This window comes from Anomalospiza imberbis, chromosome 19, assembly GCF_031753505.1.
Source record: "Anomalospiza imberbis isolate Cuckoo-Finch-1a 21T00152 chromosome 19, ASM3175350v1, whole genome shotgun sequence".
NCBI lineage: Eukaryota > Metazoa > Chordata > Aves > Passeriformes > Viduidae > Anomalospiza > Anomalospiza imberbis.
The window spans coordinates 11,916,093-11,931,272 of NC_089699.1; the positions used below are offsets into that span (position 1 = coordinate 11,916,093).

Genomic DNA, 15,180 nt, shown 5'->3' on the forward strand with positions numbered 1-15,180 from the left:
GACCCTTTGATTCCATGAAACACATCAGTAAGATGTGGAGCATGGAAGTGCACAGTCATGAGTTAAACTGCCATGAAACACTGGATTTTAGTTCATGATGTTCTCTCCTCCTACATTGATTTTAATTTGAAGTTGGACTCATCAGACTGTGGACTAGTTCTTCAGAGCCTCCTGTGCACCAAGCAGGCATAGTGTTTACTTGGAAATAAATGACTGTGTGGATCACGTGTTTTATCACTCTTCCTCCTCAAGCTGTCCCTTCTGCCTTTCCCAGCCCCCTCTGCGGCTCTGGAGGGGAAACATACAGCTTTATTTGGAGATGGGATTTTAGTTCCTCATTTCATGTTTGTTTACAAACTCCCTTTGGCAAGAAGGTGGAGTACTCATTAGGAGTAGTGAGCCTGAAAATCAATTATGTAGGGGAAAAAAAATTGCCATGGTTAGTTGTAAAAGCCACCAAAGTTTAAGTTACACCAGTTGGAACTAACCAGGTCTTTGAAATAATATTTTGTGGAAGATAAGCAGAGTACAACTGGACTTTCAATGAAATGCAAGTTCAGTAAGTTCTCTTCTGCTTAAGGGCAGGAGCTTTTTTGAGGTACAAAGTATGATGCCATATTATATGTTTATATATATATAATTTCTTAGGTATGTCCACCTATTTTAGATATGCAGCTTTAAATAGTAAGAATATGCCTCTTTACTGGTTCTTCCATATTTTGAAGATGTATTAAACTTCACTAGAGGATAAATTATTTCTCAGAATTGAATTTAGAAGTTTTTTGTCATGTGGTTTTCCAGGTCTCTTTGAGAAAATGAATAATCCTGATGTTTGTTCTGTTACGTGTTAGTATTTTAATTTCAGTTTTGCAGACAGAAGTGAAGCTCCTAAGTAATTTGCTCAGTTTTGCAAAGAGAGTTGGGAATATAGCACAGACTTTGTGACACTTCAGCTTTCAGTTCTAATCTGTAATAAATTCTGCTCTTAGAAATTCCAATTTTATGCCTGAAATCTTGAAAATAAAGATCTGTAGAACTGAAAATAAATTTGTTTTTACAAGTGCCTTTGCTCCTTGGCTGTTAATGAGTCTACGAATACTTAAGGTTGGAAAAGACCTCGAGTGTTGAGTCCAGCCTTTGACCAAATGCCACTGTGCCAACTAAACTATATTGTGAAGTGCACTTGTATTTTGAGCACTTCCAGGGATGGTGACTTCCATGGGCAGCCCATTCCAATGCTTAACCACTCTTCCAGTGAAGAAATTTTTCCTCATATCCGACTTAAACCTCTCTTGGTGCAGCTTGAGGCCATTTTCAACTTGTCCTGTCACTCGTTCCCAGGGAGCAGAGCCTGACCCCCACCTGGCCACAACATCCTTTCAGACAATTGTAGGGATTGAGAAGGTCCCCCCTGAGCTTTCTTTTCTCCAGGCTGAGCCCCAACAGCTCCCTCAGCTGCTCCTGATCACACTGGTGCTCCAGCCCCTTCCCCAGCTCTGTTCCCCTCTTTGGCCCTAATACCCTTCTTGTAGGGAGGAGCCCAGAACTTTGGCCCTAATGCCCTTCTTGAGGTGAGGCATCAGCAGTGCCCAGCAAAGGGGAACAATCATGTTCCTGGTCCTGCTGGGACTTGGGAACTGCTCTGAATGATTTTAAATGGAGGTAAGTCAGGTACTTCGACAGACTAGATTTTAAGAAATGGTGGTTGTAATTCACGTTCACAAGTCTCAGTTACTGATTTAGGGTACCAAAACTAGGAAAAAAGGTTTCTGAAGTCAGCAGGAAAAGTCAGGGGTCTTGAGCACTTGGATTGGAATCTGGAGTAGGTGGCACAAATACCTAATAAATGTGCATGTTTGAGTCTGCATGTATGGCTAGAGATAGGATTGAAATGAAATCTGAGAGCCTGAGTGCATCATTTTCCATATGTTGTCCACATACTGGTTTTGTTTGTTATAATTTGATTTTTTTCCAAATAAATTACACTGCAGTGGCTCCTTATCTATCATTGTGTTCCATGCAGTGTGATTTTGGTGGATTTTTACACTCTGAAATACCATTGGTGTGACTCAGTTTAGCCAGTTATCCAGGAGCTTGGTCCTTACTGCTCGTTTCCACTTAATTCACAGGATTTAGTTCAGTTTAGCTTCAGTTCTGTCCTCTGAAGTCTTCAAATTGACCAGAGAAATTGTGTGGGCACTGCTTGGTGTGTAAAATCCAGCTTCTCAAACAGCTGAGTTCTGTATTTCTCCAACCAGTCAGCATAAGGCAATTGATAAGGAACATTGTCTTTTACGTGGTGCCATGTTGGAGGAGAAGAGTTTCAAATCTGTCAGCTGTGCTGGCCAGGTCACTTAGGATGGGATCTGTGTTTAATCAGTCTTTGGGAATAAACACACAGAAGCTCTGCTCAGCCTTTTGGTCAAAAGAATTCTGGTTATATGTCAGCCAGGAAGTGAGGAAATCAAAAGTACAGCAGAGTTCATGGAATCCTCTATTTTCAATCCCTTAGGAGGAAAACAGAATGTACATGAGAAAAACATCAATTAACTGTTGTGTCACTGTGGAAGCAGATCCTAGATTTGTGAAATACACAGTGGCCTAAAATGGTAGTGAAGTGGAAACCAGTGCAATTTTTAGTTGTATCTAGAAAAGATCCTTGCATACACAGCTTAACATTTATGTAATTGAAAGTCCATGCTGAAGTGATCCAGCAGAATCTTTAACAGAATTACCTCATGAATGAATTTACTTATATGTATGGAAATGCAAAACCTAATTGCCTGTTCCTATTGTTTGAAAATGCAGACTTATTTTTAGCAGAAAAAGAAATATCTGGATGAATGAGGTAATATTTTGTAAGGCTGTTATTAAGGAAGAGGCACACGTCACAGATTTGTACAAAATATTCATGCTTGCACTCCTTCATTTGAGAGAAGAATTTTTTTTTTGTTGTAAATGAGAAATTTTTTTAGTACTGTTTTAAAAGGGAAGCTGGTTTAAGTCTTGAAAAATCAGTATTCCTTTATGTAATTATTTTGCTACTGAGTGGAAATTTAAGAATAGAGGGGAACACATACAACACTGTTGTACAATATATGAAAATACTTGTTTACATTTCTTCTGAGTGTTGGCTTAGGCATGTGTTAATGAGAAAAGTGGGATAATGGATTATTTTTCATATGAGGAAAATGCATTTATTTGACATTAAATTCTTGAAGTTACTTTACCTTTGGTTGAAAATCGGAAAATACCAAGTATAAAGAAAGCTCTTAACAGTGAATTTTTAAAGTGGACTAAAAGTAGTTATTTGAGACAATTGTAATAGTTGATGTCTAATCATGAATATTGACAATATGCTGCTTGCTAAAAGCAAAAACGAGAATTCTTAAGATTTTTCTTTCAGTTATCAGAACCCATTTTTGTGAAGTCAGCTTTAATGTGCAGTGTCTCTAGAGATGTGTATAATGTATTTAAATATGTCAGTGAAGGGAGGATGTGAACAGGGATTATAGAAGTGCTTTGCTCTTCTGCTGGCAGTTCAGATGTGGATAACCATTTGTCTTAGTTTATTGGCAGATAATGTCTGTGTGTGGACAGAATTTTTTTAATAACTGTATCAATCCCCCCGAAATATTTACTTTAAAATTATTTAAGGAGTTCTGCACAAAGGTGTTGGTGTGGCAGGGGTATCTAGACTTTCTCAGCCATAAATGTAGCTAAACCAGCAGAAGGAAGAGACAAGTGGTTGGTTTGCTGTTGACCCCCTGGTCTTCCCTGTCCTTCCCTGTCCATCCTTGCTGTGCTTCACCCAGAGGAAGCATCTCCTCCTCCCAAGTGTAGGTGAGAAATGCTTGGAAGAGAAGCTGTTGTGGAGGCTGCAAGTTCAGAGACAGCACTAAGGGGATGAGTTGTGCTCCACCCAAAGCAAAGGTCATGTTGCCATTGAAGACCCAAAAGCCTCAGCTTAAATCCATGCTGACTTTAAAATTTGAAACCCCTACTTATATTCTTAAAATCAGTCGTGGGCTTTAAAGTACCTTCTTGAACTAGAATCAAAATCGAGAGCTGGGAGCAATGGAGGAAAGCCTGGGAAGAAATCAGTTAGTGAGAAGCTTGGTGTAGGAAATGTGACTGGCACAGCACGAGGGGGATGTGATACAACACCTTGAGACGGGAATGGAAGTTGGTTGGCAACTTGTCAGTGCCATTCCAGAGCTAACCAACGTTTTATCGTCCCCTCTGCCCCCGCTCTAGGATTTCTGTCCCTGAGTCATGGCAGACAGAAGACCAGAGAAGGCATGTGAACAAGCATGTGAATCCCTTAAGCAGCAGGATTATGAAGTGGCAGTGAAGCATTGCACAGAGGCTCTCCTTTCCCTCAGCCAGTACCCCCCAGCTCACCTCCCGGAGCCCTGCCAGGCAGAACTCGACCGCATCAAAATCGAGACTCTTCTGTATAGAATTGCTTCCTTTTTACAACTTGTGAGTGTGACTCTTTATAGTATCTAGTGAACTGGAAAGAAAAGTCAAATATCTTGTATTGTCAAGATTTAAATACAACTCAGATTTTTTGGCATGTTGCTCTGCCCACAGAATCCCTCTTGCTATAGCATCTATGAGGCTTCTGTCTTGTAGCTCTCCCTGATCCATTTATTTTTCAGGATTTGAACCTCTTGATTTGGGTCTCAATCACAGTTTTCTAAACAAATAAGGAAAAATAGTTTAAACATTTAAAACATATATAATATATCTATTCCAGGAAGGCAAAATAGCTGGGTTAAGGTACATATGCCGAATTACATACCAGATGACTTTATCTTTTAGGAGCATCAAATTAAAGCTTCTGCAAATAAAAATACTCAAAAAACAAAGTTAAGAAATGCCAGAATCTAGGTAGCTGGTTCATACCTGGAGCTTTAGCTCCATTTGCATAGTCCTAAAATTAGTCTTTTTATGCTTAATCCCAGCTTTCTAAGGCTAGGCTAGAGCACATCTGGTGAAAGATGTCACTTTTAGACTCTGGCAAATACTTAGTGGAAAGGTGAAAATGTGCCTTGTAAAGGTTTGTAAATGCAAAGCAAGAGGCATAACCCTGAATTCCAGGTGACCCCATTGCCAAAGTTGTGTCCTTCCTTTAAAGCATCAGAACTACAGTTTCTTAAAGGAAAGGACATTTCAGTGCTTAAGAATAAACCTCCAACCTGCTTTTTCTTACCTTTCTGAAATGCTATTAGAGATTTACAGCAGCCTTGTCCACTCCAAATCTTCATGGATTGAGTAGGAGCAGTTTCATCCCAGGTGGAAAAAGTTTGGCCAAGTCACAAGACCTTGCTGGGCAGCTTTAAGACAAATCTTGCCCATCTGATTAAGGGAGTGTTTTTAAGCATTCTTTAAATAAATAGCTGGATTGGACTATTCAGTGTGCAAAACAAGAATTGGGAAACCTCTTCAATGAAGAAGTGACCTAACTTATGGCTCCTCAGGGGAAGAGATTCACAAATAAGTGAGGTTGGATTTTCTAAGAGAAGTTGTGTTACCACAGACTTGACCTCTCAAAATTATTTCTGTAAACTCATATGCAGATTGGTGCTTTAAATGTATTTAAATGTATTTAATACATTTCTGACACTTTGAAAGTCCTTTGAGGCACCTATCTGGATGTTCATCATAGTGATATTATTGCAGTGAGTGTGCAGGGACTTTGGAAAAACACTTGAAATCAAAACTTTCCTATTAAAGACTTGAATTACGTAGATAAGTAAAGTGTTAAAAGAGGAAAACAATCCAAATTTTCCTTCTTGTTTTACCAAACAAAATAATCTTTAAAATCCCTACTGAAAAAATGGAATAAAATAATATCTTAAAATTTGAACATTACTGTATTACTGCAAGATTGAAAACCAAACAGTGTCTAGAAAGTAAAGTTTTATATTTTTTCCTAGGTGTTGTGAGCCACCCACCAACATAGCACACACAACTTTGCCCATTCAGGCTCCACTTTTAAAATGTCCATGTGCTGAGAATTTGAGGAAAAAAATCAACATTTTAACTGAGAATTTGAGAAAAAGTCAGAAATTAGTCTTAACTCTAAGAATTAATTATATTATAATTGACATATAACTTACATTCTTTACATGTTCCACCCAGGAAAAGACAAGGTAATGGTTTCTAAAAAGTTTTTTAAAACTTGTAATTCAAGCATGTAGTTGTTTATGCTAACTGCAATAATGCTATTTTTAAACTTTTCATGTTTTACCTTTCAGAAAAAGTATGGGCAAGCAGATGAAGACTGTAGGCATGGTATGCTTATTTCTTTTTTATTACATAGTGTTATGAATTGCAGTCAGTTGTCTGAATTTTTAAAACTGATGCCCAGATTTGTTAGTTTGCTAACAGTGTTTTTTTTTTTTTTTCCTATTTAAAATTATGTATCTGCTTTATAATACTTTTTCTGCCTTTCCCCCCCACCTTTTTTTTTTCTTCCCTTAAAGAGAGATCTCACTGTTTTTCAGCTCTTACTCAAGTACCAGGACTCAAATACATGTCTTTGGCTCAGTGGTGCTATTTGGCTAATAGTTATTTTAGTGCAGAAATGTAGGAAGAGTTGATAATGTCAGGATTCTCACAAAGACACAAAGACAGCTGATTGTTCCGCCTTTCTTCCCAGGGACATGGTGGATATTTTGGTTTGCATTTGGGACTTAGTTCAGAGAAAATCAAAATGATGCACATTTGTTAAAACTTCCAAATGTGCCTATGTCACATTGAAGTCGAGCCTTTCATGTGTCACTGCCTTGTTCAGTTTGGGTATTTTTGAAGGAATTTCAAAAATTCCTAATCCTCTGTTGTTCATTTATAATGCAAATTCAAAATTCACTGAGAACTCACTGAGTTTGCAGGGTGTTGGAATAGAGTTTATCAGTTAGATTTGGAAAGAAAAGGTGGGTAGATCCTACCTTTTGGTTTTAATTCTTTAACTACTCCTGAATGTTAAAGGAAATTTTTTCAGGTGACAGTTTTGTTACACAGACTGTGATCTACTCTTCTGACATTCCTATGCTAGCAATGATAATCTTTGAATTATTCCTTTCTGGGTTTGTGGATTTTATATTGTTTTGGGGTTTTTTTTAATGTGCTTGTCTTCACTGATAGTCAAATCATGGTTTGGGGAATTTGTGAGGCTCTGCAGCCTGCTTCTGAAGGTCCATAAATATTGACTAAGAAAAATAAACTTGCTTTCTGTAGGTGTGAAATTAAAGTTTAATACCTTAAAAAAAGTCTGATTGTCGCTTAATCAGTATCATTCTTGAAATAGTCTGAAATTAAAAAAAATTCTTTTACCTTATTGATGTATGCTGTAAGGGTGTAATATTCTAACTTCAGAGTTGTCTTTCATGATGGCAAATAAAAGCGAGAGACATAAGGAAAGCTGAATGATGGTTAAAGGAGGTAGGAGGGAGAATGCTGTTTTTAATGAACACTGTTCTCATCGATGAGCTCTGATGGGTTTGTCATAGGGGACAGGGGTGACTTTCATCTGTGGAACTTTTTCTTGGTGTGTGTGTCAGTTGTCAGTATCTCAAAGGAACTGTCATGGTAACTGCTTGTCATCTCTCACTGGACAGGCATAGAAGTGGGTGGAATAGGACCATTGATGTCTATCTTTTTTAAAATTAAGTAGAACAAAACAGCCTTTAAATGTATATTAGTTAACAAAGAAATAGCATCCAGATTTCTGTTAATTTACTTCATTCATGCCAGCATATTCTGCACATATTATTTCCCAGATCTAAAACTGAGGACAGTTTTGAACTTACTAATACCATATTTATGTATGTATATAAAATTGTTGTGTATGTTGTTTTTCTTTATATATATATATATATATATATATATATATATATATATATATATATATATATATAAACACATACACAACACTTTGATTTGGTTGTGGTTCTCCAGGATGTGTGGTTATCAACTGTAGCCCAGCACCTGACATTTAGAATATCTGCATTTATGATCCCAGAAGTTCTTAGTTTTGGTTTTATGTTTGAATTATTGTTAGAAAGAAACTACCTTAGCATGTACTTGATACTCACAGGCTTTTTATAATGGGCAAAGCTTTATTCAAGCTGCTGTTCTGCCTTTTTACAAGACTTGACATGTTGCACAGCTATGATGGTTTTCTTTGAACCTGAATGATCTGTGTATTCTGGAATAGCTGGAGAAATACATGTTCTTTATAGTTCTTTACATGTTCTTCTGTATGCTGCTTGCAGTGTTAAAGGGAATGGTGATAACTTAAAATCTGTTAAATTACTCCACAAACCTTTCCCAGGAGATAGTGCTTAATGTGTTGCAACTTTTTATGTGCAACTGTATGTTTTAGCTTGGTGATATTATGCAGATAATGATATGAAATCTAATAATTGGATATCTTTATCTTATATCTTTGTATCTATGGAAGATATTAATTGGAGATTTAATCTTTGAGATTAAAATAGCATGCTGTCAGACATGTTGAAGCTATTTTTGGTGCTTCTGCTTCTGATTTGGGAAGTAAGTTCTATTTTTGGCAATGTGGTCTGTACTATCAGAGTGGTGAATTCAGACTAATCTTTGAGGCACTTTATGAAAATGGATTTAGCTACCACTGCAGTTTGAAGAGATGCCTAGTTGTTTTTATTTAAATGTCTTGTGGGACTATTTATTTATTGAGTCTTTCATGCAATTTCTGTTAACGATGTGAACCTCTGTTGGGTGAGGAGTTTTGATTTATTATTCTAAAATGTAATCCTGAAGTTGTGGTGAATCTGAAATTCCTGTTAGCACTGAGAGGGGCTGTTTGCATCTGCATGAGTAGCAGTATAAACGCAGATGTTGATGGTGCTTGCAATAACAATTATTCTATAATTCCTTAATTTTAAACAACTGTCCAGCCTTCTTTTCAATTGACACGCTTAGCTTGCTAAGCTTTTTAGTCTCTCTGGCGTTTCGTTTTCTGGACAGGTAACACGTGTGATTAAGTGTTGTTGCAGCTTGTCTGAAGCACGTCTGTATGGTGAAATAAATCCTGTCCCTGCTGGAAGTGTTCAGAAAGTGTCTGTTTGGCACTGCTCGCTGCTGATCCGTGCTAGGAAGCATTCAGAAAGTTTTCTGTTACAGGGAGCCTGTAAATTTCTGGGCTCAGACAATCGTTCCTATATGCCACACTTTGCAGTGTAAGTGAATAAAAGCCCTTTTAGAGGAGCAGGAATTGCCCATGAGGAGGTTGGCTATTTTTGGAAACGACAGGGCATGTGTTTTGTGAGCATGAATGGATCTTCCTGAGCATGTTTGTGTTACTGAGAGGTTGTTGGTTGCTATTTCTTTTTCACCCTTTCTGTGAGAGGAGGTCCTTTGTGTCTGTGTCAGATATTTGAATTTACCCTTCCCATATTTAATTTATGTCTATTTTAGCATGTAAACATGACAACCTTTTTTGAGCTCATGTGCAACATTTATGAGCTGGTGGGAGACAGGCTTCAAGTTAATATTAGACAACAGCACATGATATTTAATTTACATCCAACAAGCCATGGATTTAACCTGAGCTTCAGACTTTGTTTTCTTGTTAAGGCTGAAGGAAAACTGTATGTATGACTTCAATGGGTGGTGTGCTGAGGGTAATAGTGGCTGGTTTGTGTTGCAGTGCTGGGAGAGGGGCTGGCCAAGGGCGATGGATCTCTCCGGGCAGTGCTCTGCTGCATGCATCTCAAAGGGAAGCTGCAAATTGTGTCTAATGTTCTTTCCAAATCACTGATGGGGGAATCACTGGTAAGTGCGTTTGCTGCAATCTACATAGTTTAAAGAAAGAGTTTTGTATTTCCTTCTTTTAAAAAATCTGTTTAATAGCAAACTTCCAAACATATGTTTCACTGGCAGCTTGCAACAAAAATGATTTGTGTGGAAAAGATAAATATATGGGCACACATATATCATCATGATGCCAGGTTGTTGCATAACCAGTGTTTCAGAGTTGTTGTGATTTTGAAAAGTTTTTTCATTGCTGGCCCTGAATCCTCAGGGAATGTAAAATAAATTTGCATATTTGTGCGATTTACAAGAATAATACAAATCTCAAACTTTTCCTTGCTTATTTTGAATTACACCTGACCCCATTTTGTTAGGCTTCGGGAATTCTATCCATTAAAGCAGAAAAAATATTGATTGGACTTTTAAATAACTGGCCCATGATAAGGTGTAAGACAGCATAAAAAGCTTTTCAGGAAAAGAAAAAAAGCTTTGCATTTCAAGATGAAGATAAAGGTTTGAGTTCAAAGCTTCTATTTTACCCTTGAACTGTTAAAACTTGTAAAGATGCTTTTAACCCCAGACATGTAAGTAACTTCAGACTTTTATGTGACTACTTATATGGGGAAATTAGGGGCTTATGTAAGCCTCTAAAGAAGTGTCCTTTTAATTTGTGTAGTCTGGATTAAATAGGCAGTTCATCATCATGAACTGCTGGTCTTAATACCCCCAGAAACATGGTCATAGCTTGGTCAGACTGTGACATCAGAAACTTGCAGGAGAACCTCTTACCTTGAGATTGGATCCTGCTTAGCTGAATCAGTAGGTTGTTTTTGAGAGTTCTGTTTGTCTGTCTGGGCTGTATCCTGAATTCCCTTCCCCCTGGCCATTGGATATTTTTACATAAAGAAAGAGGTTTTTTTCTTTGTTTAGCTGTTTTCTCATGAAAAAATGTTTCATTGAAAAATTCCTGGTGAGGTTGAAGGAAACTTGCCTTCAGGAAAAATTAGTAAAATAGTCTTATTGCAGGGAATGTGGAGTTCTCTTGTTTTGAGCTGTTGTTGTGCAAATAAAGGTACCTTTGTATAGAGTTCCAGAGTGTCATCCCAAAGCAGGGTTTGAGAGGTTTTTACAAGCTTTAGGTTGTTAGACACAGTTGTTTTCAGTAGGAATATTAAAATCAGCAGCTGATTTACTGACTGTGCCATTGTCTGAAAGAAGAAGTGAAACAAAGTTTTGGAGTGAATTTATTGAAGAGTTGGAATCCATCCAGTTTCCTCCCCAATGGCTTAAGAGAATGATTCTTGGTAATGTTTTTTTGCTCTATTACAGTTAAGTTCAACAAGTTCAATTTTCAGCCTTCTGCTGAAAAAGTGAAAAATCATTTTGGAAAAAGCTTAAGTGTGAGGATTGTTAAGTGTGTAAGTTTTCAGCAAAGAGTAATTCCTCCTGCTCAGTAGCGCAGTCCGAATGTGGAGAAGTCTAACATATGCAGTAGCACATAATTAAATTTCTGCAAGAGATTATTGAAATAAACCCCACAGATCTGCGTTCCTTTAATTAAAGTTTTGACTTACAAGAGTGTGAAATTGTTACAAATACCTATGTATTTCACATAAATTCAGTTTTGAAAGATTTTTACTTCAATTGTACTTGACTCTGCAGTTAGTCACATGGCTAATCTTTGCTTTTGGGGGAAAACTCCAAAGATTACACAGTCTACATCAGAGCAGGAAGAGTTATGGAGCTGCAGAAATTAGTGATCTGTAAAGTAGATCCTTAAAAAGAAATGAATTCATCACTGCAACAGCAGTGAAAGATTATTATATTAATTCTTTAGAGCTGAAGTGTTGCAGTAACCATGGTATATTTTTTTCCTCAAGTTCTTCTTAATATGGTGCTTTCCTGAATTGTTCTGTATTGATAATTGCTGTAAGTCTAGTGCTGGTTTGGCCAGTGTAGAATTCCCTTTTTCACCACAATGTTTACTCGGATTTATTTAGTGTCATTTAAAATTGGTGTTTTAAACCAAATTCATTTTTATTTCTCCTGGTGTTGAGGGGGAAATGAACTTGGTTGCTGTGGTTTAGCGCACATAATGAAGGTTTATGTGTTCAATAATTAATATTCTTTCTGTCCCCAGAACGGGATGGTAACTAAAGATCTCACACGACTGAAAACACTTCTTGCTGAAACAGAGGTAATTATGAGGATATTATTGGGAAAATAATGAGCAGTACCTGAAGCAGCTGAAGGGCTGCTTTCCATGTGTCCCAGGAGATCCAGGCTCACTGGGAACACGCTGGTTCAAAAATTATTGTTTCTGCTGTTTTGGTCTTTACCCACCAGCCTCTTCAGGAACTTTTTATCCCAGTCTTGCAGGATGTATGAGAAAATAAAAAATGATGCTAATAGGTTGTTGATTCCTGAAGTAGCAAGTAGAAAGAATTCCAAGCATTTAGATCTGCAGTATTTATTTATTTATCTATCACATTTTTGTTTGTTGGAAATTAGTCTGAAGTAATAAACATGACTTCAGAAATGTTTAAAGATTATAAATACCTTCTCAACCACTTTTTCTTCTTTTTTTTTTGTTTTTTTTTTGTTGTAATGGAGGTCAAACTGTCATGTCTGCTGATTAAATTGTTCCTTCTCATTTTTCCTTATGCTTAGTTATTTCTTTGAGCTTTATTTTTGATGTAGATTGAAAATTGAAAGACTTACCAATATAGTTTAATTTTTGGTGTTTCAGAAATTCACTGCAGTCCACATTAAGTTGATTGCAGAGTGGAATTTGGTCTTGTAAAAATTTCTAAAAGTTTTTTTCTGAGCAGTTGACTCGGTGTTCCTGTCAGAATTCCTGTTATTATCAGAATCCCTGTTATCAGCAGGGTTTGTGACAGGAAGTGATTTCAACTTATGATTGATATTTTTGTAATAGTTGTTCTAAAACCCATTTTGACAGCAGTTCTTGATGAAATTGTTTTGTGTTCCTTTATAACTGTGGGCTTTTTTATATAATTGTAGGCAGCTGGTAAAGTACCATCAGGATATCATGTAGAAGATTTAGAAGAAGGTATGTAACTCAATTTTAAAGCTACATAATTTCCTAGTGAGAAGACTTGGATCCTGCTTAATGCTCAGCGCTGCATTGCAGGCAAAAGCCAAAAAAGAGGCTTAACTGTTGTGATGAGCCCCAATGAGGTAGAATTATTTCAGTGTTGACTGAATTTGGGGACAGAAGTTTCTTTTTATTGACCAGGGGGCTGTATCAGAGCCTGCTGTGTTCTGCAGATGGTTTGAAATCTGCTTTCATCACCTTTGCTCTAAAGAGCCTGTCATGGCTTGTAAATCAGTCTGGATGGGGGGATGTGTAATTTTGCTTGTGTTCAGATACACCTTGAGAAGATGCTCAGAGATGTGGCTCCCTGAGCAGTTGCTGTCTGACTGGAAAACTGAGAACTGAGGAATAACCACGGTTGTGTCCTGGCAGGGTCACGGGATGGTTGGCACTTCCGCCCCCCTCCCAGGGGCGTCACCAGCAGTGAGGAGTACACACTGTGTAAAAGGTAAGAGCAGTGAGGAGTGCACACTCTGTAAAAGGTGAGAGCAGTGAGGAGTACACACTCTGAAAAAGGTAAGAGCAGTGAGGAATACACACTGTGTAAAAGGTGAGAGCAGTGAGGAGTGCACACTCTGAAAAAGGTAAGAGCAGTGAGGAATACACACTGTGTAAAAGGTGAGAGCAGTGAGGAGTGCACACTCTGTAAAAGCTAAGAGCAGTGAGGAGTACACACTGTGTAACAGGTAAGAGCAAAGAATACACACTGTGTGAAAGGTAAGAGCAGTGAGGAGTGCACACTCTGAAAAAGGTAAGAGCAGTGAGGAATACACACTGTGTGACAGGTAAGAGCAAAGAATACACACTGTGTGAAAGGTAAGAGCAGTGAGGAGTGCACACTGTGTGAAAGGTAAGAGCAGTGAGGAGTACACACTGTGTAACAGGTAAGAGCAGTGAGGAGTACACACTGTGTAAAAGGTGAGAGCAGTGAGGAGTGCACACTCTGAAAAAGGTAAGAGCAGTGAGGAATACACACTGTGTGACAGGTAAGAGCAAAGAATACACACTGTGTGAAAGGTAAGAGCAGTGAGGAGTACACACTGTGTGAAAGGTAAGAGCAGTGAGGAGTGCACACTCTAAAAGGTAAGAGCAGTGAGGAGTACACACTGTGTAAAAGGTAAGAGAAGTGAGGAGTACACACTGTGTAACAGGTAAGAGCAGTGAGGAGTACACACTGTGTAACAGGTAAGAGCAGTGAGGAGTACACACTGTGTAAAAGTCATTTAACCCCCTCCAAGAGAGCAGAATGGTTCCTCTTTCATTTACCTGCTGACAGAATGATGAAGAGGCCAGGAAAGTGAAGGTGCTTGTTAGAACAGGAGTTGACCTGTTCACAGGTTTTTGGAAGTTTTTTTTCAGTTTATCCAGCAGCACTTCAGTTTATAGAATAGAATCACTAACTCAGTTTTCATAATACAGTGATCTGAGGGGCGTTTTTCTAGTGGCAGGTCAGCATCTCTGTTTCTCCCCTACCTTTTCTAATTTGGGTGATTTCAGAGGTGTGAAATGTTCCCCAGGCAGCAGTGTAAGCAGACTGAAGCACAGTCAGGTTTTGGTGCTGCCTTCTGATAAATGAACTTTGTTGGTAGTTGGGCTTTGTCTTCAGATTTAAAAAAAAAAACAACCAAAAAACCAAACAGAATTTCCATCAGATCCCATTGCTTTCCTTTTTGCATAAAGTCAAATACAGAGAAGATCCAAAGGCTTGTATTGGTGTTTCTCCTTGTCTTTTCCAATCATCTGGTCAATATTGCCTGTAGTTTGTGTTGTTAATTGTCATTGCTCTACATAAAACTGTATTAATATATATGGAGAGGAGCCATCATTATGCACTTGATTCTGCCATTTATGTAACTAATGCAAATTATTTTCAAAAGCTCTGACCTGGTTTTTAAGTGGCATGACTGAACTGCTGATTTTGAGCTACTTTTGGCATGATTTTTTAGAGATGCTAAATCTTGGCAACTCTTCTTGACTCTTAATCATGTCTAGTGCTTATTCAGCAATTTAAAAAAAGCAGATATTTACAATTTTTAGCTTGTGGTGATCTTTTGTTGAGTAACATCTGTCCCGTGTTTCCAACCATTGCTCTGAAACATTTTTCCACTGAAGCTGTAATGAGCTTTAGGCTCACTGTTAACCCTTCCAATAAGAAGGATATGCTTTGCTCAGCAAATCCCTGTGAACAGCATCATTCTGACCAGGGACTGAAGATTTTAGTTCCTTAGGAGGAGGCAGTTGCAGGTACTGAATATGAATTT

The 15,180-nt window shown here is 37.9% G+C and overlaps 1 protein-coding gene across 1 annotated transcript in view; it reads left to right on the plus strand.

Annotated features, from left to right (window-relative positions):
- Positions 1-15,180, plus strand: part of HELZ (helicase with zinc finger) — a gene marked incomplete at its 3' end in the record, with an annotated part of 71,704 nt that overhangs the window by 12,832 nt on the left and 43,692 nt on the right. The window contains exons 2-7 of the mRNA XM_068209980.1: positions 4,258-4,485; positions 6,267-6,303; positions 9,698-9,822; positions 11,942-11,998; positions 12,826-12,874; positions 13,292-13,367. Coding sequence (XP_068066081.1) covers positions 4,276-4,485; positions 6,267-6,303; positions 9,698-9,822; positions 11,942-11,998; positions 12,826-12,874; positions 13,292-13,367 — 554 coding nt within the window. The remainder of the gene's footprint in view (positions 1-4,257; positions 4,486-6,266; positions 6,304-9,697; positions 9,823-11,941; positions 11,999-12,825; positions 12,875-13,291; positions 13,368-15,180) is intronic.